A 27,980-nucleotide genomic window follows, 5' to 3' on the forward strand; every position below is an offset into this window, starting at 1 on the left:
TTCTGTAATAAAATCCAAGGCAACCGACTAGATTTAGAATAGTTCATGTAAATACAATTAAAACATTTTAACATTAAATCAACAGAAAAACACACTCTCTTTCAGCATTAGACCCTAACATTTTTCCCAATATTACATTATTATCAGGACACTGCGCACCTCTTGTCAGTTTTCGCGCACTTTGGCGTCCCGACGTTTCCCACAGTCCCTGAACGCAGCGTGAGCTCAGACTGGTAACCCACCAGCATGGAGAGAAAAGGTAATGACGCTACCTCAACCTAAATGTCTCTTTTTACACCGATCACATGCAACACACACACCTTTCCGTCAGACCAGTTTGTTGTTATGATGACAACAACAGTCTGCGGTTTAGAGAACCCCGTCGGAAGTGGTAAAAAGTAAAAGTGGACCATGCGCTCTGCGGTGTATGTGTGTTACCAGCATGCTAGCGCTAGCCAACAGATAGCATCAGATTGTTTATAAAGTATGTGCGCAAAACCCGGAGGCTTTAACAGCGGTGACGTCCCCAGTGTTTTACGTTTTCTCTTTGTCCCCGCTGATAATGAATATACGCCAGGCGTTCGTGGTCGAAAGCAGGTTTCTTGCCCGTTAGCAGCTAACCTCATAGCGCCACATTTCTGGGTATCACATCCCCAAGGCCGGTCTGCTCGCACTGCTGGAGGCTTTGACTTTCCCCGCGAGCCCGGCTCGTTTCTATTGTTGATGCTTTTGTAAGCTGTGAGTACAACTTTCTGACACCTGCCGTCCGAGCCACACCGGGTCCCCCTCTTTCCCCCACTGGAGCCCAAACAGAGACATGATGGAGGTGTGCAGCTGTGGTTCTGCTGTTCGCTCATCTCTCTCCCCTCTTTCTAGTTCTGGCGATGCAGGCGAGGAAAAAGAGGACAAGGCCCAGGAAACCTGGAAAAAAGTAAGTGGGGGGGGGGGGGACGATCACCTGCTGGTTTTAACGTCGCAAGTGCCTGCAATAACACAGCTCATCTGAAATTTGAGATATTTTACCGAATCAAAAGGAATCATATGATCATTTAAGTAATAAATTCACAACATATTTGATTGTTTTACCATTTCTACATTACTAACACACAAACAATAACAACTGGTCTAAGTGCTTGCTTTTGTGGTTATTTGTGTTCATGTTGCAGACTTTGTCACCGCAGTCGTCAGTGACACATTCTAAAGGTGTCATACAATGCTTCTTATCCATCCTTGCATTGCCGGCAGGAATCTCAAACATACAACCCCTGGTTAATTAGGAGCTACCCTTCATAGAAGTCATCTTGTGTCCACAAGAGTCCTGATCTTAACGTGACGTTGTCTGTGTGGGTTTGCATAGAGAGACAAATGGATCTGAACCAGACTACACCTACAGAAGATCTGTTCTTAGTGCAAATGTTTTTCTTTGTAGTTTGCATCACGTCACATGCACAATTTATTATTTTAAAGAAGGTGAAAATACTGAAAAATTATCTGTCCGTCGAAAAGTTATGCTTTGCTAGGCGACTGTAGCATTTAGAGTTAAGAAGGAGGCCTGTCCCTTTTTATTCAATTACTACATTTAAAATAAAAATGAGAATACCTCCAAACTACTGGTGACTTTAAATACATTCAACCTTAATTAGTTTTTTAGAAATGTGACAGTCACACTCTGTCCACATGAGCAAAAATTACCCCCCCCCCCCAACAACAACAACAAAATAAAAAATTCCTTCCACACACCACTATGAACTCAACACATGCCTAAGGGCATGCACTACATACACCAGCCCTTTAGGGGCGCTGTTACTCACCAAATACACCAAAAAACGCAGAAGATGACACCAAGAACATAGAAATATAGAAGTTGACTGCTGCTCATAGATTTGTTTATAACTCTGACTTATATAGGTCTATGCTCCTGCTCCTCCTGCTCCTAGCGTCAGTAGCTTCTGCAGCTCGACCTGGAGCTTGTAGTCTGTGATTGTTGTTGTTATTAGGTGACATCGTGGACTGCAGTGGGGGGGAGAGGGGAGCGATGACATCATATTTTTCCACAGATGTGTTTCTTGCCCATCCACACCTCAAAGCCAAGCTGGCATTTTAGAATTTACGTTAAACGCGGCCCCGTTTGAAACATCGGCCAAAAACGATGCATTTACATGAAATGCCGTTCTTGTTTGGACAGGCCCTTAGAAGTTGATGTCTTTGCTTTACCAGTAGTAACAATAACACACCAATCAAAGCATGGCACTGAACGGCTGCATTTCCTCTCATGACTCATGACTGTCTTCAGTATCTGTTGATCATTTTTCATTTCACAGGCCTTCGTGGTTGCCTGTCAAACTCGAAGAGCGGCTCAGTTTGGTCGTGACAAAAGATTTCAATATTGTTCACAGTCAATCTCTAATGTAAACTTGCTAATATAGCTTTAGTGAATACACCTGCTGAGTGCCGTATGAATTCTGTTTATATTTCAACACTTTTTCACTGCTGTTACTGTCAAACTCTGGCAATGATATTTTGTGTTGATGTGGTCATTTGCTCATGATGGTGGGGAATGCAAAAATATTGAATATCTTGGTAGTTAAGCTAAGAGGCATGCCACAGGGATTATTTGCTCTTATTCTCTGTCTTAAGATTGTTACTGTTCTTTGTCTTCATTTGTTTCACAATTTAAAAAAAAAACAGCCACACCACAGCCACCATGTACCGTATTCCAATTTAAAGCTGGATGGATGGCCTTTACAGCAGGGATCTAAAATTGTTTCACAGCTGACTGGATTTTTATTCTATTTTTTATAGAAGTCAGATCAACTGAATTGGTTGCCTCTAACCTAATCTCTTCAGTTGTCCCATGAGTACTTGTACAGCATTTATTTTCAGACTGTACAAATTGCAATAACACCACACAAGAGATTATATTAAGTCCATAAAAGCATAATTTGTCACATGTTTCCGAGCCAATATATGGACAACTAAGGACATATAGTGTATGTACTCTGTTTGTGTAAACACTGATATTTGTTCGTAAAGGCATGAACTTTACAACGCGAACTGGATTAACTTCAATATTCACCAGTAATGTGCTGCCATCGCTGCTGCTGCCTCCCAGAATAGTTTGAGAATCGTTAGTAAAATGTGTGGTCGTGGCTTAATCGGTGGGCGTAGCGTCGCGCCGTGTGCAAGTTTCTTTGTTTCTTTTAAATAAAGTGTGTTTTGTTGGAAAATGAAAGACCACAACAGTAGATGCTAAAGTAAGATGCCAATAGATGCTCACAGATACTTACTTCAAGCTCCCGTTGCAACATTACTCTTCAGGATGTCCTGGAGGGTAATGCTGTTTCTCTCCGAGCCGTCACCGCATATTCTCCTTTCTTTTCAAACACATAAGTGCCACAAGGCTGAGGCTCCGTTCATGTGCATGATTCGGACGTGTTATTGTTCCGCGATTGCGTATTACACAATCAGTCGACGTGATGAGGCAACCGCCCCGGCTGTGAGTCGGCGCGTGTGTTCGTAGAGTCTGCAGACATGATTGTTTACATCCGTCTCGTGTATTGTGAGAAGCTGTGACTACTGGAAATTGTTAAAATCGCAGATTGTGGGGAAGAATTTAAGTTACCCCACCAGAAAAAATCTTAAATATCTACTTCCTTTAAAAGGTATAATTTCTGCACATAGAATAAACCAATATACAAAAACGAGACCATTACCACTCGTTTCCACAAATTTCCAACTCGGAGTTGCCTCAATCAATCACACCAAAGTCCATATGATTACAAACAAACTGGAATTTGTCGCCATCAAACTGTGTTTCTGGGATATCAAAAATGGCATTGTGGCAGCTCAAGTGAAAAATATCAACATTTGATCGACACAGCCGGGGAAGAAAAAAAAAGCCAGACTTTCTCGAGAGAGAGAGAGTATTCAAGCCACAAGAATAGTCTTAAATGTGGTGAAACTGATCGTTGATCGTTTTTCCAGTGCGACTCGAGAACTCGCCAGATCGTCTGCAAACGGGATCTTGGGCACACAATGCCTCGGGAAACTTTGGGAGTTTCCGGGACACTAAGACGTCAACAAACCATGGATGTTTCGCAAAATGTAAATGCTGGAGTGTGATGATGAATTTCCTTCAGAAAACGATTGACAGCGTCCTTGAGATGTGCCTCAACTAAAACTGGGTCCTACAAGTGTTCATTTTTCCCCTGTGGATTCTGGTATATTAACTATAAGTTTCACTCCTCCTGCTTAATAAATAGTCTTGTTTGTTGGCCACTATAAAAACTTGAAAGCAGTGCAGTTTCCACTTGGAAATTACTTAAAAAAAAAAGTTTTTTATACCAATAACGTCAAGCTAGTGGCAAGTATCCTACCATCCATTTCTCTCTCTCTCTCTCTCTCTCTCTCTCTCTCTCTCTCTCTCTCTCTCTCTCTCTCTCTCTCTCTCTCTCTCTCTCTCTCTCTCTCTCTCTCTCTCTCTCTCTCTCTCTCTCTCTCTCTCTCTCTCTCTCTCTCTCTCTCTCTCTCTCTCTCTCTCTCTCTCTCTCTCTCTCTCTCTCTCTCTCTCTCTCTCTCTCTCTCTCTCTCTCTCTCTCTCTCTCTCTCTCGTTGTTGCGCTCTTTTCCCCCCTATAGCCATCGTGCTTGTTCCCTCCCACATTCTCTCGTGTCAGTCGTTCTTTTGTGGCTGCTGTGCTGACAGGACACAGCCCAGCCACAGTACAGCTGAGGACTCCGGCGAGAGGAGTGCAGACCTGTTCTCAGGTCCAAGTGGTTTTGTTTAATTTATTTTTATTTTTTTTCTCCAAAATATTCGAATGCCTTCACTTGTTTCAGCCTGTCAGAGAACTGAAAGTTAGTGTTGTCTCGGTCATGTGGCTCCTGGACTGGATCTTCTCCATCAATACAGCTGTGGTGAAGCTTGCCAGTGGCCTAACGTGCTCGTGAGTAGTGCTGCAGTTCTTCTGTGTCGCAACTGAAGGTGTTAAAATCTAACTTGGCTTCAGCCTGCCGTGCTTGTGGAGTCTTGACAATTTAGGCCAGGGTTGTTGTGTTTAGGTGTTTATGTTTGTGCACAGCATGCCAGTTTACACATAGCTTCACTGACTTATTGATGGGCAGATCAATTTTTTATTAAGGAGCAAATGTGAACTGTTTTCCTGCTGAGTACTACCTGCTCGTTCATTCTACGCTGCACGAGCACAAGCAACTGAGAACATGTTTGATTATTGTGCTTCCTACTTTTCAAAGATCTTATCACAGTTAATTTTTTGAATTTTAAAAGATTCTTTTTTTTTTTTTTGCCATTTCAGACATGAAACTACTTGTTTTTATACGTTTTTGTGGCTCAGATACATTTTGAATATTGCTCTCGCACTGGGGCAAATGAAGGGCAGTAGTAGTAGTAGTAGTATTTACCAGGTTCCTTGCTCTCAGTTGTATTTTGCTTTCTCTTCCAGCCGTAGCTGCAGTTCATTACATAACCCATCAAGTCTTTTATCATCTGCAGACCACTACAGCTCTGTGTCCCTCTGATTCTCCCGCTTGCTCTCTGTCCTAACACTGAAGGTTATACGTTGCTCCTTTTTCTAATCTGCTCGGGAAGTACTGAAATAACCGTTGGTATTTGCTTCACTGTAATAGGGTGGTGGGTCCCATCAAGCTATGGACATGAAGGGTGTTTATCTGTGGTTCATGTACTGAATGTTTTCTGAACTTAAAAAAACCTGCAGTGGTGTAATAGTTGCTGTTTCATACCCACACCTGCAGTGTGCTCTCTTCCTCTCTGCTCCCTCCCTTCTTTTGCCTTTCTCTTTTCAAGGCATGCGGTCCAATGTGAAGCGTTCCTTTACATTAAACTGTGGTGATGAAAGCGTCAAGCTGTGTCTGTTTACAGATCGTTTTCTGGAGTCCACTCACGTAGCACTGCACATTAAAGGCAAAGGTGAATGTAAATGAAGGTGGTCAGAATACATTGTCTCCTGCACCACACTAGAAGTGAAAGAAATGCTGCCCGACACTTGTTTACACTTGGTGTGTTTTGTGTCCTCAGCCCCTCAGTACAGTTACCTATTGCCACTGCTGCTCCATTCTGCTGTTCTTGCAATTTGCATTGATTTTCTTTGAAGGCAGGGGAGGAGGGGAGGGGGTGGCGCAAACTTTCTGGCTAAACTCCATCCAGAAAAGCTCTTTCTTTCTTCCTCTGTGCCCTTGTTTATTTTTGCTCCGGAGACTTGATGGGGCCAGACGGGTGGAAGAACAGCAACCGGGAGAGAGCAGGAGATGCTGACACTCTCTATCATGTCAGATTATTGCTCAGGAATGACAGTGATGTGAAGCGGTTGTGGTTCTGTATTGGATTTCCTCCCTTTGAAACACCCGTCTCCCGACAGACTTCTGTTCCATTTTCAACTTTTTGTGACGACCTATGACTTTTTTTAGTTTATGAGAAAAGTATAGGATGAATCTTGGTCTTTTGTCAAAGCTGTCAAGTACTGAAACATTTGGGGTGTGGGTTTCTCATTTTTTGCCGAGTCTGGGTTTTGTTATGATGTGATTTTTTTAATATAACATTTTTTTGTTTAAAAAAAAAAAAAGTAACCATAAATTGTTACTGTGACTTGATATATGCTGTCTGCCATATGATTGAGATCACAGCAGCAAACAGACTACTAATAATACTAATGATTTTGGAATACGAATGAATGATTTTTTTTTTTAACTTAAGCTTTTCATCCACAGAATCATCAGTTTCATGGATTCCATCCATTATCTGGCTACTGTTGTTAGCCACAGTTCACACACTGGTTAAGTTGTATGGTACTTCTCTTGCATCAGTAAGATTGGTATGGCAGGATCTGAAAGGAACTCGCACCGGTGCACTGAGAAACTTTGTGTTGGTGTGTAAAAGTAAAGCACAATAAAATGCAGTATTTTCTTTCTGTCGCGTCCCAGCCCTTGTGAAAACATTTTGACTTGTCAGAATAACAACAGATCGGACTTGCGTTCACATTAGCAGTGGGTTTGTGGTATTTCATGGAGTGGTTGCACACGCACGCACGCACACACAGTGGGTACACCATCAGGAGAAACTTGGGGTTCAGTGTCTTGTTCAAGGGGATGTTGACACATGAACAGAGATGGTGAATCAAACTGGTTGTGGCTGATTAAGGATGGCAGTTTTGCCAGACAGGACGGCCTAACAGAATAGCTGCAATTATATGGCTAAAGCTTGCACATTTTACCAAACTATGTCCTCTCAATACTATCATTAGTTATTTAGAAATGGGAGAGAATTATTATTACTGATGGCTACTCGAAAGAAAAGAGTAAAAAGAAATAGGATGAAAAGACATTACATGTTGTATTTGTATATAGACTTGGGGTTTGTGGGAGGTTGCTATGGCAACTTGAACTATTCTCATTTTTTGGGGTAGTTTTACTAGTTATAAAGATTCAAGCAGCATTTTAAATTCCAGGAGTAACCGTTGTTTCTTTGTTGTTTTTTTGTTTGTATTTAACTTCAGCATTATTTGTTATTGTATTAATAAAATATTTGTTTGAGGAGCAAGGTGAGATTATTGGCTTTCAAAGTCTCACCAGACCTTTCTGGCTGTAGGACAATGAAATATAATATGCAGACACACATTTCATATAGTTATTGGATCACTTTTGGGTGGTGGTATTGAATGGGGGAACACTATGTTTATGGCTATTTGGTTGCCTGATTGCACTCTTTGTGTAGAGGCAGTTTTTAGTGCAGTTGTGATGCTTTGTATGCATATACCACATTATTCATTCTGTTTGTGATCATTATACAGTTTTACTATGGGATCCTAACAGGGCTTTGGGTAGTGCTGGGCAAAAAAATCGAGGTTTTTTATCCCCACATTTTTGGGCCATTTTTCGCGTTCCGTTCTACCATCCCTTATGTGTTTCCGTATTTTCTATTGCTTTTGCTTTAATTTGTTAAATGACGGAGCCTCATTTACTTTTTATTTTGGGATTATTTATATGCACTTTCGACAATATATCTGATGTCTGCAGTCATTTTTAGGTGCATTGAGAAAAGAAAATCGAGAATTGAAACTCAAATTTTTCTTTAAAAAAAAAAATCGTAAACCCGAGCTTTTGCCTTGGGTTTTTTTGAACTAAGCAGGTTTTGTCTTGTGCCTGTCAGAACTGGGAACACTGGTCCTGATGGTGGCCGTAACTTTTGATCCACCGGGGACTAAAAGTTTGTGTATTAGAAATGTGCTCTTGTCACAAGATTTTCCAAGCTTTGCCCTTGAAAAAACTCCATATACATACTCGCTCATCTTTAAGTATTCAGAAACTGTGATGAATATGCAGAGCAGCACCCGCTCCGTTTTGCTGATATTCACTTCTTGGTTGACTGACTGGAGGAAGGATCCTGCGGACCTTGAAGCAACTATTGTATCATTACTCTATTACTTATTCTTCTGGAGCCTTCACACCAGGTTCAGCTGTCTTAATTTGAGTTATTTTACATACTTGCTCATTTCTATTTTCTCGCATCTTGCTGGCAAATGCAAAAAGGAATATTAACGTATGTTTGAACTAATTTCATACTGGTTCTGTCGTACTGATATGCTGCAGCGCTGTTACTGCCAGCCCCATCTTATTAGTTTGATGATAATTAACTGGGTTTTTTCCCCCTGTGTATCAGATTGATCATCGGGATCCTATGAGGGAAATAAATCTTGTCGCTTGTGGCACTGTGGTTTCTTGAACCTGTTAGACATCCTATATCTGTGGCGTATGCCAGATTCAGAGTGTGTATGAAGGCTGATTCTGTCCCTGACGGGCACTTTATCCACATGATATTGACTCCACATGAGGACAAGTTAAACTCGTGCAAAGCGTGGCTCATCATTTATCAAAGCTGCACTGGGCTCTGTGTGAAACGTAAACTGATTACACAATGACAGATGGGGGGAAAGTATTTGAAAAGATGAGCTCAGGTCGTTGTCTTTGTTGAGGCCCTGTTAAAATATTTAATCTGTCACTTTGTGCATGAAGTCTTGAGATGTGATAGTAATTCCTTTAAGGAGGTGGTCAAGGATTTGGGCCTTTTGTGTTGTGGGCCTGTCTACTTCAATGTGCAGCTTCATTTCTCAATGTCTGTGTGCCGATTGAACAACACAATTCAGTTGTTATTTTTGGTGATGTTTCACCCTGTCAAATTGTTTTTAGCCAGGAGAGAAAAGCATATGTGACAAGATAGTTTCAAGAAATGTTGAGAATTAATGATTGATTTAATCTCTTTCTTATTACGGGATTGTTCAAATATATATATATATATATATATATATATAACCTGATTTTGTTGAAAGGGCAAACCTCAGTGAGGCTGGAGATGTGATATCAATGCTGTTCCGGGGCAAGAAAACATGAGTGAACATTTCCAGAATTGCTGGCAGATGATTTGATAGTGACGATGATGTGTGATGATGATGATGGACACAGAGAGACGGGAACGAAGAATGGTGTTGTTTTGGTAAGATGAGGAGGGGGGGAAGCAGAGGGGGGAGCTGATGTCGTCCCTCACCTGCAATGCAGTGCTGGTCTGTAACACCCAATCATCTCTCAGCTGTCAGCGAGGGGGCCGGGCCAGAGGCTGACGACAGCCAAGGAGAGTTCTCGGTCACACAGGCAGAGAGAGCAAGTGAGAGGGAGGGAGAGCGAGAGAGGCAGTGGATGTGGGAGAGAAAAGTCAGCGAGTGTGCAGCGGTGCCATGCGCTCCGGGACTCAATCTGCAGCAGATCCTCCGCATTCCTCCTCTTCTGTGTTCATCCTCTCTTCCTTCTGATCTTGTCATTTTGTTCAGCAGCTCCATCCTTCAATTATAGCCGATTTTCTGTAAAACTGCTTTCTTCATCTCCGTTCCACTTTTTGTCCCTCTCCATCCCGCTCATTCTGCAGAATCTCATCCGTTTTTGATTTCAAAAATCCTCCTGGGAGATGGCGTGAGAAGCTCCTTTTTTTTTTCTTTGTTATATATCTGCACTCTATCTTGCCCAGTCTTTCCTTTTTGACATCACGTCCCATGGGCATCCGTGCATCCTGCAGGTAAGGGTTGGATGTGTACGTGTGTGCTCACAGCCACAGATAGTTGCTGGATATCTTGAGAAAAGGTCCAGGTGTCCTCCGTCTCACAGGAGACCTTGAAGTATCTTGTTTTTTGTGTGATCGGAGCGCTTTAAACTGTCTCTCTCACACTGTTGCAGCCAGGGGAAAAAACTTGCATGCACAATAATAAAATATGTGTCTGATGTATTTAGATGAGAAGTGTTGTTTGCAGTCTTTCCTTCCCTGCTTTGCTCTTTAGTTCTTTCTTTATTCTTGAAATCATTGTCCTCTAACCTCTACCTTTCTTTAACCCCCCCCCCCCCCCCCCCCCCCCCCCCCCGTCATTCTAATGTGGGCTTCTATTTTTAGTACAGGACCTTGTCCTGAAATTGACTGTCCATTTGTGTCTTTTTATGAACAAACAAACTTGTTCTGATTGCGTTTTCACACCAACATGCACCATCTTCTTGTGTACACGTAACAAATCAGTTTGTTTACTTTCTACACACAATGTACCGTTCACAAGTTGTTGAGCAGACACAAAGCATGCAGGTGGGGGGTGGGTGGGGGGGGGAAGCAGCTCTTCATGAAACTGCACACACAAAGATGAATATTGTAAGCACAACTTTGATAATTGGTGTTACCACTTTTTCTTTTTTCTTTTTACGTTTTGCCTCACTTTTCTAAGAAGTGTCACGCTGCTTTTGCAGCCGTTGTCATGTCATATGAGCGGCTGATAACTTTGATAGCAGCAGATCAGGTAATACAATAAACTAAACCCTTGAGAAATTAGGGGGAAATATTTTACTTGCTACAAACTTAAGAAAACTTGCATTTTCAAACATGAAATTGATAAAAACTGCTTTTGTGTCCACTGTTTGGAAGCAGGCTGACCAAATGGAGAAAATGAAAGTGTTTATGCCCACTTCAGTGACACCTTTTCAGGAGGAAATCTCACAGCAGATGGGTGACTCTGTGCTGCAGAAGCAGAATGAATAGTGATCAGTCTTTTTGTCTTGGCTTCTTTTTCTGCAGGAATGCCTCCCACACATGAGCCAGACTGATGCATCAGCAGGCCAATAGTGCTCGTTTAGATGTTTGGATTAGTGCAGATCTGTTGACATTGGTATATACGTGGGCGATATGCAAATAGAATGTGCAACTTATCTTTCTTCATTATTCTCCCATTTTCAATGGGTGTCTGGATCCATGTAGCATCGCGACGTCAAGGAAATTGGATTATTAATTAATCTTTGCAACTTCATCTCAAAATTTGACATAAAGCTACAACACCGGCGCAACAAACAGTTCGGGTCATCAGAAAGCAAAACGTGACACAGGTTTGTGGACATGCTTTTGCAGAGATGCGTCTTGAGTGGTCGTGCCGCTTAGACGTAAGCCAATGAACTGATTAGGTTTTGTTAATCCTGAAGACTTGAAAACAAATTGGATGCCCATAAAAGTAACAAACCCTCAGCCCGTGCAGTCACACTTTCTTCTGTGTTTACTTTCACTGCGAGATTACGTTTGTACAGGCTGTGACATTTCCCAGTTTGAATTTTTCTAAGGAGAGCACAGGGTAAACGCAGCTGCTCCGACCCTCTCAAAGCTTAAGAGATATGTGACTTACTTTAATTAGCTTCAAATCCCTCTGAGCACCAGCCACTGTTTTCTCTTTGACTCAGTAATGTAAGCTAAAACGCAGACAGAAGCACACAGGACTGTCAAGTATCAGAATTAGTCTGATTTGGCAAATTCACATAAGTTAATATGAATATAAGATATTTTTGGCGTTTACATGTATCATCTGACTTGACTTAAAGCTAGATAAAACCCTGAAAACATCATATTGTGGTGCCTGCAAGGAGCAGGACTTTTTGCTTGTTTTGAATCTCCATGATCGGCTCAGCCCTCTGCGGTCATCCCATTATGACATTAGAGATTTCTTTGGCTTGTTTGCCGAGGAATACTTTGCTCAGTGATAACAACAATCTAATGACGTAGTTGGATCTGTTCTATAGAAAAAAATGGCAAATCAGGTACTTGTCAACAGAACATATACCTTGTTTTCATAATAGTACCAAAACAAGATACTGTATACTTTCAGTTATATGTCTTTGTAACCCTGTAAATACTTATTGTCAAGATAAATGCTGCCACATACTAAGTTGTGGTTAAATTGAGGTGAATTTTTTTATCCATCCATCCATCCATCCATCCATCCATCCATCCATCCATCCATCCATCCATCCATCCATCCATCCATCCATCCATCCATCCATCCATCCATCCATCCATCCATCCATCCATCCATCCATCCATCCATCCATCCATCCATCCATCCATCCATCCATCCATCCATCCATCCATCCATCCATCCATCACTTGGTAAAAGGCTGTTTGTTCATCATCCAGAGGTGTGGTGGACTGTGATGGACAGTCACCAGTTAACCTGACAGCCATAGTTCTAGACGGGGAGGGAGCTGAGTACAGAGATAATACTCACACTAAAGAAAAATATGAAAAGCCAGGAGCATTTTTATTTGAGAATTTTTATTGTCGTCAAGTGTGTTTAGATTTAATGATTCCTTAGTGAGTGGAGGGGCTTTGTGATGACTCATCTGTCCCAGACAGCTGCTGCCTGAATGTTGATGAAACTGTTGAAAGTTATGCTTGTCGCTGCGTCATTGTGGTATTTATTTAAAGTTTAGTGGATGTCTTTGGTCCGGCGTTATTATTTGGTGACGTTTTTTCACTTGGTCGTCCTGTGGGACAGGCCAGTCACATCTTTCAGCACCCTGGACAGCGCTAAGAGGACGGTCACTATAACAAATCACCTTCTACTGTGTTTATCTAAAACATGCCATTAGCTGTGCTGGCCCCATTAACGTGGACCAAAATGATGAAGCATTGCAATGATGTTTATGAATCCTTCATGGTGTTATATTTTGCTTTACTAGCCAACTGACTGTGTTAGTGTTGATTTAAATGTGGCACCTTCATTATGAAATCCTCTGTATATGATGTCTCTTACTCTCTCAAGGTCTTTCTCATACAAGAAACCGGGGGATTTGTTTTAATATTTTATCCACCATGTACAGATTCGCACAACACAACCAGCTCATTTAAGCATCTTGGAATCGACATTTGTTATTCAACAATATGATCAATGTTTAATGATATTAGCCGCTGGTCGAAGGAGCATCTTGGTTTAATAATGTCTGGTTTTGTGGTGATGCTTTGGCTGCAGTCGCTCGGTTTCAGAGAAAAATACTTGTCTTACCACCTCCCCCTTGTGATCAGCATTTATTGTGTGGCAAAATGACAAAACACTCATGGTGGATTTCACAAGTTTCTTCCATTAATACCACCTCAGTCATTCACGAGACACTTGGGTAATGTGCTAAGAAGAGATGTATGTGCCAGATGAAAGTCCATTTTTCTTGCCAGGAGGACTCCAAGCTCTGTGCAAGTTATCACATTGAAGAAAGCTCAGCAGGATTTTTTGTGTAGTTTTTGTACAATCAGAAGAGAAAAATCAATGTGGAATTTAAAAAAAACACACAGCAGCATCTTTTCATCTGTGCTTCTCAACTGCTGATTACTTCGGGAGTGACTAATAATTCAGACATTCTTGTTTTCTTGCTGGACTTGTTAGGGCAGAGCTCATCTCCTATTGGCTCCGGCAACAGTCTGTAAATATGTATACAGATTCTCTAATGTTGCACATCATACTTTTATTCTTAAACTGCAACTAAAGCTACATTCACACTTGTCATGTAAAACGAACTCTTGGATTTCTGCTTTTGTCACACACCAACCAAGTGTGAATGCAACATAGACTGAAGAGTTGTTAACAGACCAAACACGGGACCCAATGAACTTTAAAGGTGTCGCAGCCTCACATTTTATTGTGATTGATCTGCAGATGAGGGGAATTCATGCAGTTTTTCTGGCCACAATAATCCAGCACACATTGTGCTGCATTCAGCTCTGCACTGTGTGTCAGAAATTACACCACAGATAAACTTCACAGTGACTACCCAGCAGGAGACTTGTTTACATCTTTTTGTCCAATGTTTGAACTGCTGGTGTGAGCGTGAACAGAACCGAGGTCATGTGCAAACTGGACGAGGAAACTGCGTCACTTTTCTCTTTAAAATGGACACAAAGCCTATTTTCACTCATATTAAATAATTATCTTCTATGTTTTGCAGTTTACTATCCCTGCAAGCAAAAACATTTCATTTAAACTCATTTGTCCTGGACATATTCAGCAGTTTGTTTGTTCTAGCGTTTAATTTTGACATCTTCTGTGCATCATCCTGCATCAGTGACTGATCGTGAAGGACAGGCCGTCACATTGTCCTGCCGTGACTCTGAGCGCTCATGTCAGTTTGGATATGACACATAGGGAACAGAGTTACTTTCTTTTCTTAGTTTGGTTGAACTTTTTGCCTCATTCATTGTATATTTTTATTGTGCTGATTTAAATGCTAACTCATCGTCTCTGTGATCACAGATATGATATATATTTAAGATGTACATCTCCATATCCTGATTACTGAAATATATCTTTGTTGAAATACTTTTTCTTATAGCTACGTGTCTTTGGATAAAACTGATCTATGAAAGTTGGATATCACACTCTGTGAGTCAATCTGACATCGCTCGTCCAGTTAGCTACTGTCAGCGTTTCTTCCCTCTGAACTTTTATTCACTGTGTCATTTATGTTCCTGTCTTCTTCTCTCCTTCATTTTAACATTCCCGATGTCTGTTTTTTCTTTTTTGCTCTCTCAGACCAGAGCCTCATGGTCGTGGAGGTGGACCTCAGCCGGGTCAGGCAGACTCACCCCTCCCAGATCAGGATGAGGAGATCCTGGGCTCAGACGACGACGAGCAGGAGGATCCCAACGACTACTGCCGAGGTAGATCTTCTGCCCTCTGGCTCTTTTTCTAGACGTCAGATGAGGAACTATCATGCAGTTGAGTGGGTTTCTGAACCTGGCAGGTTCTGAATGATCAAGAGCAAAGTCACCTCACAGAAAGCGGCAAGTCCTAACATTACATGCCGACCAGCCAGTACATTATGACCACCTACCAGAGGCAGAGCACTCGACCTCTGAACCCCTGGTGGTGACAAGGGGTCACACTTGCTCAAATCATTGAACTTTTACATCCTTCCTACCCCAAACATGTACTCTTAGGACAAAATGTTCACTTGCTGCCTAATATCCCGCCCGCTAACAGATGCCATGAGAAAGAGATATTCAGTGTTATTCTCGCCACCTGGCAGTGGTCATAATATTTGGTGTATTGTGGGTTGAGTTGTGTGGAAAAAGCTGATACTGTTGTGTCTCAGAGCTTTGCTTCACAGCACCCACTCCTACTGCATTGCGAGTGTAGTTATGCTCATGAGAAGGATGCAAGCTGATTATTACAGGATAGGAATGAAGGGGTGAGCAGCAAAGAATAGACATCGAGTTGCTCAATATATAGCAAATATGTGCAGTACGAAACACTAAACTGATAAACTGTTTCCTTGCATTGAGTAATCATGCTCTGCAAATTCAAAGTGACAGAACTTAAAATATGAATGAAAAGTGTTATCAATCACATTGTGTGATTAAATAATAAAGATTTCATCGATCTGACCGAGAAAGAGCACTTTGCATGTGCACCCTTGATGGGCATCACGAGTAGGGATGGGCACCTTTCACATTTGTAGCTGGGAATCGATACTGGTACTCAACGGTACCAATTCGGGGTACTTTTGGGTTTATATAGCAATAAATGTTAATTTGTTTTAATGTAAAATAAATGTTTAATAAAATGTCATATTGATAATATAATAGTTTATCAATTTAACATTTATTTCTCAATATGTCAATTTTAACAAATGCCAAGTACCGAATTTGATAGATATCCCTATTTACTAATGACATCTTATTCATTTTACTTATTTTACTTTTACTTAGGTAATGAAGTAAAAAAATTTAATAAAACAAATCCTCAAAATATATTTTACAAGAACAGATGTTTTCCTATTTCTTGAAATGGATGCTGTACTTGTCACAATTGTCCCGTATGGCTCAATGTTTGTTCATGATTCTTAGTCAATTGACAGTGGATTCTTTGTCTTTGGTCAGGTGGATATCACCATGTGAAGATTGGCGATTTGTTCAACGGAAGGTACCATGTGATCCGAAAACTGGGCTGGGGGCACTTCTCCACTGTGTGGCTGGCCTGGGACATCCAGTAAGCTTTGCTCATGAACTGCGATACATGAAACTGAGACACTCGAATTTGCATGAACTGATTTGCGGCGGTCATGAGTGGATCTCATCATCACACAGCTGCCATTATGATGCAGACAGGGGTGCTTTATTAACACTGGAATGCTTCCGAACATGGAAGGGTAGAAAACAGCGGCATGTCAGAATGAGAAACAGCAGATGCAATGTGTATTGTTTGTTTAATTAGACAATGATCCAACGTAAAGATCGGGAAGAGTAGATTTCACTGCCATTTATAGAGCAGAGTTTTTTTTTTGTTTTTACATTTTTAATTTTCATTTTGTGAGAGCATTATAATACAATACAGTGAATACTTTCAGACAGCATACTGTTCATACATACATTTACTTCTGCCCCTCACAATTGAATGTTAATATTATGATTTTTTACTAAATAAACAAAATACAAAAAATCAAACATATCGGGAAAGATGATCAGATACAAAAGATAAAATATTAGTAATACAAGACTAATTGTTAGGCTTCGTATAATATCTAACAATGAAATATAAAAACTGCATTACAGGATCATTCATTAAGTACTTCTGTCTGTAGGGGACTAACATATCTAACCGACTTGGTCCAAAGTTTAGTAGTAGTAGTTTAATAGTTTTTTGTGAAGGTGAAAGGAGAAGGAAATCCTTTCTTTAGTCCCTCCTGTATTGTGGGGGGAAAAGGAAGCAACCAATGCCTTGTCACTGCCTTTTTACCAGCGGTTATCAAAATACCAAATAAATGTTCATCAGCTTGTCTGACATGTAAATAAATCTCCTTAAAAAAATTTGGAAAACTGCATAGATACATTAGTGTTAAAAATCCCTCTCAATACTTTGTGAAGCTCCGTCCACAAGGATTTGATCACTGGACACTCCCTAAAGATATGCCAGTAATTGGATTCCCGACTCCCACACTGTCTCCAGCACGAAGCTTCCCCTCCAGAAAAATGGGCCTTTTGTTTTGTTGTAATGAAGAAGCAGACAATACACTTCCACCCAAACTCTCGCCACACATGAGAGTTGGTGCATTTATACTGGAATCCTCTTCAGATATTAATAGATTACCCTTTTTCTCCCATTTTTCCTTAACATATCCGGTACTGTGGGACTTTGTAGACAATAGGCCTTTTTACATTTTAGAGACTACACCCTTATTTGATTTGAACTGCAGAGGTTTTAAAGTGTGGGAGGGAGACATGCTCCTCCCATGGAGCTTTAACCCATCCACCACCCTCTAAAGCAGACCTGGGCATCTTAAGGCCCGAGGACCACATGTGGCCCTTTAGCACTGCTTGACCGGCCCTCAGGAAAATCCTCAATTAAATGTCTTTGTCTTTAATACATCTGAATGGTCACATTTCTTTCACCTTATTGGCCTTTATATTATTACAATATTGCTTGTGTCTAGGACCTTGTGTATTTGAGCTTAGCAGTTGATACTTCTCAAATTTGGCGTTTCACAGTGGAAAAGAAAGATGGTGGATTATAAAATACAGTTTTTATTTTCTAAACACACACAAAAAAAAATAAAGAATCATAATTTCCAGACGACAACTGGGAAAGACTGAGAAAAAGTTACGCAGAGAAATAGTAGCTTATAAACATTGTGTTTAAAAAGACATATTTCTTCCTGAGCAAAACTCAAGTCAACATAAGTCTCTACCCTCAATAGTAGTCCTAATTATTATTCCCTTTAGGAAAATGAGTTGCCCACCACTGCGCTAAAGTGTCATGCAACACTTGCTGTCTCTCACAATATGTAGTAATTTCTTATTTTAACATTATATGATGTTTTATTCTTGGAAGCTGTTTGGTATAAAGAGGTACAAAAAAGCATAACTATCCTCATGGTAGTTGGGGGCTTTTCATTTAAATACCTGGTAAATTCTTATATATATATATATATATATATATATATATATATATATATATATATATATATATATATAGTCTCCATTTGTCGTAACTGGCCCACTTTTTGCACTAAAGCATATTTTGTGGGTTAAAAGAACCATTTTTTAGTTAAACAGTCCACTTGTTTGCATTAATCAGAAATTCATCTGAAAATCATGCTGCAAAAAAGGCATCCTACCAACCTCTGGATATTAAACGCAAAACCTGCGAAGAGAAACAACTTAAAGAAAACATCCTACAAGCACAAAGTATTTTAATTCATAAAGTATATTTTCATGTCTCAAAATGGAGAAAAACGTGGGAGCACACCCAGCAGTATTTTCTTCAGAGGATTAGTTTCACTTGTTGTATGTAGGTGTATGTGACATTTTGCAGAAGTGCTTGACCTGTTTCTACCTCTACTGTGTGAGTGGTTTGTCCATCTTCAGTCAAACACTCATCATCATTAACGGCCTTTAGATAGTCCACTGCTGGACGCGGGCCTTCTCCAAATCTTTCCATGTTTTTCTTTTTTTGCATTTTTGGAGACCGACAAACCCTGTCAAGCTTATATTAATGTCATCATACTTATTTACTCTGAGATGTATTGACCTGCCAATCAAAAAATTTGACTCTCTGCTTCGCTTAATAATAATCATAATAATTTAGCATTCATTTCACTAATCTTGAATTAAAGGGTAAAGCCTTTACGCCATGCTTCCTTTTTCATTAAATATTTGTTACATGTACACAAAGTGATCTCTGTGTGAACAGAACATCTCAAACCAAAAACTAAGGGAACACAACATGCATGGAAAGTTTATTTTAAGTTAAAAAGTGACAGATGATAGCTGCCTTGTGACATGAGCTATGGTTCACAAGCAGCAGCTGTGGTTTATGAGGCTTTCCTGAGTCGTGACTGAAAAATCGCCGCACACTGATCTGAGCTCTGCAATTGATTATGATTTATTATCCGTGCCAGAGAGATATGACACTGCAATAAACTCGTACTGTTAAAATTACCCTCTGCAGTCTGTCCCTGCCCGGTAGCTGATGTGAACTCGCTGTGAAAATACAGAAAAGGTCTACTTCAATTATTTAATCGCCTTGACAAAACCAGGAATTTATATTCAATTCAGCTGGTTGGAAATATCTGTCAAATTTCACAGAGAATTTATTAAATACAGAAGTAGTCAAAAGGTTTGAATATTATCTGAAATTGTGGATGTGTTCAAATATTAATATTCGTTAATGTTTTAAAAGCAGCTATGTACTACAAAAGTATGAAGAAAACCTACACAATTGAATAAAAAGTCAAGTACCCGAAAATATAATGCATTATTTTATTTGTGAATATTTAGTTCCACTCCTACAGACATCATGCTCATGTTCCATCCACACAAAGATCATCATTTGGACAACTGCTGTGTTCCAGTTATATGACATCAAGATGAGTTCCTTTATACTTTTTGTAGTGACACTTTGTGAGCCAGATTTCAGGTGACTGTATTAGTCGAGTCAAACGTTTTTTGCGGCTCCTTCATTAGTAATATGATCACCGTCAAATATGTTCTGTAGCAAAAGTCTATTCATTTTCACATGTATGTTGTTCGGACATGCATATAGCGTCAATTAAGATGTCGGTTTTCTCATTTCCAGGGAGAAGCGCTTCGTGGCCATGAAGGTTGTAAAAAGTGCCGAACATTACACCGAGACGGCTCTGGATGAGATAAAGCTGCTCAAATCTGTAAGGCGCATGCCAGTTGTCTCTTGGGCTGCTCGTCTGTCTGCTCCGCTCCTCACATCTTCCGCCTGTTGTGTGTTTTCCAGGTGAGGAACACAGACCCCAGAGACCCCAGCAGAGAGAGGGTGGTGCAGTTGCTCGACGACTTCAAAATCTCCGGCATGAACGGGACTCGTATCCTCTGCTCAGTAAAGAAATACTTCAAATGAAGCTTCGTGTTTGGCAAAGGCACATCCATGATAGTCCATAGACCAGATATGTTACTTATAAAATCACAAATTAGGGACCTTAAAATGGTGTAATCTCAGCAGTATGGCGACTGTGCTGATAGGTTGCTTTGTGTATGCTTCACTGATGCTCCTGATTCCCTGAAGAAAGGCATCAGTGACATAACTGCATCTTAACTGCTTTGCATGCCTTCATTTTCTCTTCCCCACCGTCGCTGCCTTAGTTTCGTTGCTTGAGCGAAATGATTACACTCTGAGCTTCATAACCACAACAGGTTGGTACTGAATGCTGAGCGAAACAGTGAGACTTTCATACAGCTCATCAGTCTTAAGGCCGATTCATACTCCATAAGAACAAGAAGAAAGTTTGGCAGTCCGGGGTCCTGCCGAACAAAATGACATAGTTTCCTATAGAAATTTGTTTGGGCTGTGCCAACCGTCCTGGCTGAACTGTGTCGGTGCCGCACTGCCGAAACTTCAACACTGCCGTGTGCTGTGCATGCGTATTCCAGCTCGCTAATGACTATCAGTCATATTTTAATCATGTTTAGCTTGTAACCTCGCTACTGTACGAGCGCCGCAGCTCTTTCACACGTCGGAGGATGGACTTACGTGATGCACCTGAACGCATCACTCAAAGCTGTCAGCTCCGGTAGTTAAAACCGGGCCAACATCGCGGCTCGTACAAAATCTCTTTTATTACTGAAACAGTTTGGCGAAATGTGTTTCTGAAAGCACTGGAGACGAGAAATAAACTGTGCAGTTGAAAAGTTAAAACGCCGCTTCACAGATGTGTGCCTGCCGTGAGGGGGCGTGGCCTGCAAGTTCGACAGCTTCTCCTTGGAGTATGAACTGTCCTGCCGAAAAAGCACTTTTTTCGGCAGCTGGCCGAAGTCACTGCCGAATTTACTTCTTCTTCTTATGGCTTCCAAAAGGAAGTATGCAGGGCCCTTTATTATGCTTGAAGGCCACGTCTAAAGAAAAGCAGCTTTCATCCAGACTTCAGGTTAAGTGAAGAGTTCGTCTGCAGACAGCAGTGACAGCAAGCAGTTTGAGTGACACGCCTGATAATGCAGCCGTGTCATTACACCTCCCGCGTTTGAGCTCGACTGTTTGTGGCTCGCAGATGTTCGTCCGACTTTCGGCGTGCCGTGTGCTTTGTGTCACACTTCGGGACGCGCTGACACTCGTTTCATCCCTTTTCTTTCCCTCGCCATTCACTCTGCAGCTTTGTGTTCAGGCAGTCTGCTCAAACCTCCAAACATTCAAATTTACAAAAGTGTTTATTTGTCTATCAAACTACCGTTCATGTCACAGAAATGACCTTTACTGGAATCAAATGCAGCATTGTGCATTTTTCTTGTTCATATTTAGTTCAGTTTTCTGTGCTGCTTTTACTGGAAGTGTCCGTGATGTAATATGAGAAAGTTGCAACTCCCTTAACCTTTGCACCTCCTCAGATGTGTGTATGGTATTTGAGGTACTGGGCTACCACCTGCTGAAATGGATCATAAAGTCAAATTATCAAGGCCTGCCCCAACCGTGTGTAAAAAGCATCATCCGACAGGTACGGCACTACAGCAGATGTGTATTTTTCATGTTAGTCACTTGGACACGACACAACAGCTTTTCTCAGCTCTGTCCTCCCGAGGCACGCCGTTAGAAGTGTCACATTCTGGCGCAGGCTTGCCGCACCTCGGCGAGGCATTTTACTCACAGCGGGAATGTCTGCTTTTAAAACTCTGAGCATCTCTCTGTTTGCCCCTCCAGGTCCTGCAGGGTTTAGACTACCTCCATACCAAGTGTAAGATCATCCACACAGACATCAAACCAGAAAACATTCTGCTCACTGTCAACGAGCCGTACATAAAGAAGATGGCTGCGGAAGCCACACAGTGGCAGAAGATGGGCGCGGCGCCTCCCTCGGGTTCTGCAGGTCACAACCCTTTCTCTCTTCCTCTGCTCCCATGTAAACAAGTTCTGTGGTTTGACAGAAGAGTTGCTGACAACCACAAGGTTTAGATTCATCAGCAAAGTCTCTGATGCATTACATTGATCGACTGACATTTATTTATTCAGTGGTTCACTTTAGCTCTGAGTCATCATCAATAAACGGCACTAGACAGCTGTCACCACTGAAGCAGGTAATGGATTTAAGTTTATTAAGAGTTTTTTTTTCCCCACTATACAGTATTTTTAGGTCACAAGAATTTGGAGTAGACTCAATCCCTGCTCTGTGGTATAATGGCAGTTTTGAGAAACTTGAGGGCTTTAAATTTAAACCATGCGGATGTTTCTATTAAAAGAACAGAGCTTCGCTTTCTGATTCTATGACTCACCACTGGATGGGTTACGGTTATCACCAGCGTGCTTAGAGGAGCGTGTCACTTCCACTGAGCGAGTGCCGCTGCAGAGACACTCGATTAGTACAGCGCCGTGTGAATCAACTCTGCCACCCAATCAGAATACTAATTATAGAGAGGCAGTGGCTGTGCCATATGTCAACAATATAATCATCCCGCGTTTCCTCTTTTCCACAGTGAGCACAGCTCCGGCGCCCAAACCAGTAAGTTGTGTGTTTTTAACAGAAGCTTATCAAATCCAGCATTAGGAAACATAAAATACTAATGATAGAATCTCCTCTCCTGTTCATATTCTTAGGTGGGCAAAATGTCCAAAAACAAGAAGAAGAAGATGAAAAAGAAACAGAAGAAGCAGGCTGAGCTGCTGGAGAAGAGGATCCAGGAGATGGAGGAAGGAGCAATGCCCGATGGTGGAGAAGAGGAGGACGAGGAGGAGACAACGGAGACAACAGAGGATACAAGTTCCTCAGCCACCCTCCCCACGTCTGCCACTTTGCAAGATATTGTTAGTCCTTCTACCACAGGTGAGTCACACTGCCGTCCTGGTTACATCTCAGTAAACATGGGATCTTTGACAGCTCAGATGAACACATGCAGTAGAAGCTCAAGTTTAAAGGAAGACAAATGCCTGATAGTAAATAATTAGGTGAAAGAATCTGGTCTCTTCTCGCTTTAGACCTGACTCCCGATGAGCAGCCCCAGCTGACAGAAGTCAGTGTGAAGAGAGAGGACGCCACCGAGAACAACATGGAAGTCAACTGCAACGGCCGCATCTCTACACCAGAGAGCGAGACCAGTCCCGAGGAGCAGGTGACCAAGCAGACCACAGAGGAGCAAGAGGACCAACAGAATGCAAACCAGCCGGAGAGCAGCACAGAGCCCACCGACACGTTACGCAACCAAGAGGAGCCGCAGACCTGCAACGGCTCACGCGAGGAGGCCGACGTCAGCTCGCAGCAGCCGCTGAGCTCCCTCAGCCCGGACTGTGTCACTGTGGAGCTGCAGGACGGAGTCCAACAGGAGAAGGAGGAGGGCGACGTGGACACTCAGAGGGACATCACACCAGGGGACAATGGAGAGGACAGCCAGAGCGGTTAGTTGAGGAAACCCTCCTCTTTTTTTGTTTTCCTTCTAATGAATGAGTTTATTAGATGAAATTCATACTAATGAAATAGTTTTGCTGGATATGAAAAGACTCATAACAGACTCGGATCATTTCCCAAGCATTATTTTTTTCGGCGCAGTGGTTTGGAGATTATTTATCTTGAATTCCTCAAAATGCATTCGGTTTGTCTTCTGTTGTTTCATTCAGAATGTCCCCCCCCAACAAAAAACAAGAGAGACAAGTAGATGGACAGCATTTATCTGGCCACATTATCGAACTGTTTACTTCTGGAATACAAGTTATTTTCTGTTTCACATACGAACCATTCATCACGCAAAGGTCATGGTAGTTTAACTGATACATAATGTTTTAAGTTCTGCTCAACAGCAACATCAGTACACAATCATTTCACTTCAAACTATCCAGTTGGATGTGCGAGTTTGTTCCCCTGTAATCTTGGACTTCAAGACATCCCTGTTTCTGTTGCACTCAAGATTGAAAAAAAAAAAAAGAGGTGTTTTTACTTAATATCCGTGCATGTCTCTCTTTCCTCTCTTTAACAGACCAATCAGGCAATTTGTTAGTAAACCCGCTGGAGCCGCTCAACGCCGACAAGGTGCAAGTTAAGATTGCTGACCTCGGCAATGCCTGCTGGGTGGTGAGTTCTCACCTTTTTTCAATTGTTTCAGGGGAAATTAAATATGACTGCAAATCGCTGCCAAATGAGATCCACGGCTACAAACCTAAGACAAGGAACTACTCAATCAGCCGCGCACTAATTTTGTTTTTCCAAGGACTTTCTCATGCAAAATGTCTGTCTGTGCAAAATATTGTGTCCTGCAAAGAGAAAAAGACTTTTCTCTTAATTAGACACGGTCAAATGTTTCCACAGCCATTATTTCTATAGGTTTCATGCAGGCAACAGCCAGTCATAAAAGTGGAGGACTGTGATGATCGGACAGCAGTGTCCTCCTTCACATTCTGTGCATGCTTAGAGACGATTTTCTCCTCGCAGGACATGATGTCGCTCACGAGCAGAGAGAGTAAAAAAAAAAAAAATGCATGTGCGTGGATTTCATGTCATTTTGGCAGGAATATATCGTCATACCTTGAGTTTGGAAAATCTGTCTTGTTGAACTTTGTGATTGCTAAATGATTTTTTTTTTTTTTTTTAATGCTTCCCTGCAATCACAGTTTCTCCTCTGTGTTTTCAGAACAAACATTTTACAGACGACATTCAGACGCGGCAGTATCGTTCCCTGGAGGTGATCATTGGATCAGGCTACAGCACACCAGCAGACATCTGGAGCACAGCCTGCATGGTAAAACACACACAGCTCACCTATCACAAACTGGAGGCACCTGAAACAGCACTGGACTGCAAGAGTTATTTGTGCAGTTTATATACGAGAAGCTGTAGAAACTTTTTATATAATAATGTCATGAATTGCACAATTTAAAACGTTTGAATCCAATGGAAACAATCTTATAATCTTAAGTTGTTTTATTAGTGAAGCCATATAGAATTTTACATGCATCACTCCTGAACACCTGCATTTATAATAGTAGTGTTATAGAAAGTCACGAAAACTTGCAATGTGTTATCTAATCTTTTTTTTTTCTAGACTAAGAGGCCATAATAAGTTAACAACTCTCTTTACGTTTTAGTTTCTATGACCTGAGCATCTGACAAAGCAGTTATTGCTTCAGTGATATTTATATTTTTGACATCCACCTGTATTTGATTGGCATTTAGCTGTAACCTGTGACGTTACACTTCCTTTCTTCTTGTTGAAGTCAAACTATGTGCTTGTCTCCTTAGGCCTTCGAACTTGCAACCGGAGATTACTTGTTTGAACCCCATTCTGGAGAAGACTACTCCAGGGATGAAGGTCAGTGTCACTAACGTTCCCAAGTTGCTGAACAAACTAAATTTCAGATTTATTTGATTCCCTTTGGATTGTGGCCTCGATGTCGGGGAGCTCGCCTTATATCAGAAGCTTGCTGGTTCCCATCCCTCTGACAGTGATGCTGTCTGATTCTTGCTCTCAATGAATGAATCACTTTAGTTCTTTTAAAAAAAAAAAAAAAAAAAGTTAATTTCCTGAGTTGTTCCCACACTGAAGTTTGTACTGGTGCTTCATCTGTGTTTGCGTTTCTCTGCCTGCCCGTAGATCACATAGCATTAATCATCGAGCTGCTCGGCAAAGTCCCTCGGAAGCTGGTCTTGGCAGGCAAATACTCCAAGGAATTTTTCACCAAGAAAGGTAAACACACAAGCAACTGCCACCAGCTGTCTGCTGCAGCTCGACTGCCTTTTCTCCTTAAAACATATCCAGGTATCTGGTGCAAAAGTTTCTATTTTGGGCCGAACACCTAACGGCTCAAGGGCGCAGCCATCTGCTCAGTTTGAGGACAAGACTTGCACATTAAATTTGGTGCCGCTATTTCAAGTTCAGACATGGTGCAGTGGATTTAAATCAACGGAGAAAAAACTAAACTGGTAGCATAACATTGGCCCTTACGTCACATAAATCCCGTGCACCACAGCTCTGTGATGAGATATGCTAAATGTGTTTTTTTCTTCTCAGGTGACCTGCGTCACATCACCAAGCTGAAGCCGTGGGGTCTGTTCGACGTCCTGGTGGAAAAGTACGAGTGGTCCAAAGAGGAGGCGCACACTTTCAGCAGCTTCCTGTTGCCCATGCTGGACCTGGTGCCTGAAAGGAGAGCCACTGCAGCCCACTGCCTGTCCCATCCATGGCTCACCTCCTAGAGGCCACGCATTGCACACGGCTCCCCTCCCCATTGCGAAAGGATTGATTAGATATTAAGGTTTTGTCATTTAAAAAAAAGTATCCAATCATGTCTGCAACAGCCTCCGACCGCATCGTGCCTGCATCCTCATGACGTGGCTCTCAGACTGACCCACACACACACACACCGGAAAGCATCCAAACCATAACGAGGAAAAGCCGCTGCAGACTCTTTGTCCTGTTACAGATTACACTGGCTGTAGAAGGAGCTGGAGGTTCTCTTCCTGTATTGATGCTTTTTTTTCTACTGACTGCATAGAACTTAAAAAATGTTGCTCCCCTGGGTTTTTGTTGGGGGTTTTTTTTGGGTGGGGGGGGGTTGACCCGAGCTCTTCCTCTTACTGCACACGACTCTCTGTATTTCAGTGCTAGTTGAAAAACTGTTAGATTCCAAAGGGGAAAAAAGAAAACTTTTCTACAAATTGAAATGGAGGAATGCCATAGGAAAACCTAAAGACCCCCATTAAAGCTGCACACGGTTCCATTTGTTATGTTTGCTGTTCCAGCTTCCTGGCCTTTGGCTCAGAGTTAATAAGTGCATATTGCTAAATGGAATGAAGAGTGGCTTGTAACAGTCCAAGCACTGGCATGTTAGATCACCCCCTCCTTAAAAAATGCATTTTTAAAAATGATATTTGTATGCAGGTTGGAAAGGTTTTTTTTTTTTGTCTATTCTAGCTACTGAAGCAAAAGAAGAGATTCACCAAAAATCTTGGAGCCAAACCCCGTTTTTTTTTTTTTTCCTTTGTGTTAATAGTTTAGTTTCTATCTTTTGGTACAATATGATGTGATTTTTGGGGGGAGAACTTGCACAAGTTTGTCTACATCTTTGCAGAGCACTTTCATTTTCCAAATGTCGCTTTTTATCTATAAAAGGCTTCACCCTTTCCGATTTGGGGGGGGTGGACACACCAAAATGCATGGAGCTATAAACATTCTGCAGCACTGCGCATCAAACAGTGTTTTTAATCACTCCCTCTGCAGTATGAGATTTGTGCAGTTTCCTATCCACCAATGTGGCATTTCAGCAAATTGTCCTTTTTCACATGATTTGGTTAGAATTGCAGTCATTTGAGTAACAGACAAATGAAAGGTAATTATTTGGTCCAAGTGCGTCAGAGTGTGGTTCAGGTGGAGGTGTTGGGTGTGAAGACTGTAGTAATATTGTAAAAATGCTTTGAGTCCTCCAGAAGCCATGCTGGTTGTTTTTCTACAAAATCACTTCTGTCCATGTGTTCCCTCTTTAGGCAATAAAAATAAACTTTTCTTTTTCAAAATCTGTGCCTGGCCTCTGCTTTAGCGAAGTTGTTGAAACACCTCAGGTCAGGTTTTCACAACTTCTACAGTTATTAAAATTGCACCGAGGAATAACATTTGTGCAAAAGTATTATAGTTTGGGGAAAAATAAACATTTCCAGGTTACAGTTTAAGGAGAGAAGGCTTCT

The 27,980-nt window shown here is 41.5% G+C and overlaps 1 protein-coding gene across 3 annotated transcripts; it reads left to right on the top strand.

Annotated features, from left to right (window-relative positions):
- Positions 1–203: 203 nt before the first annotated feature.
- Positions 204–27,808, top strand: srpk1b (SRSF protein kinase 1b). 3 transcript variants are annotated; one of them, XM_080460984.1, is made up of 16 exons: positions 204–259; positions 877–931; positions 14,897–15,024; positions 16,246–16,354; positions 19,940–20,027; positions 20,111–20,198; positions 21,712–21,818; positions 22,022–22,187; positions 22,792–22,817; positions 22,913–23,138; positions 23,291–23,707; positions 24,283–24,377; positions 24,934–25,041; positions 25,542–25,611; positions 25,894–25,986; positions 26,311–27,808. In XM_080460984.1, the coding sequence occupies exons 1-16, from the start codon at positions 247–249 to the stop codon at positions 26,493–26,495; spliced, it is 1,974 nt and encodes a 657-aa protein (XP_080317110.1). In that variant the 5' UTR covers positions 204–246; the 3' UTR covers positions 26,496–27,808. The 3 variants fall into 3 exon arrangements, with proteins under 3 accessions (XP_080317110.1, XP_080317109.1, XP_080317111.1); XM_080460983.1 differs by lacking the exons at positions 204–259; positions 877–931 and adding an exon at positions 4,680–4,945; XM_080460985.1 differs by lacking the exons at positions 204–259; positions 877–931 and adding an exon at positions 9,676–10,095.
- Positions 27,809–27,980: the final 172 nt, after the last annotated feature.

The sequence above is a fragment of the Lipophrys pholis genome (assembly GCF_963383615.2).
Source record: "Lipophrys pholis genome assembly, chromosome: 4".
NCBI lineage: Eukaryota > Metazoa > Chordata > Actinopteri > Blenniiformes > Blenniidae > Lipophrys > Lipophrys pholis.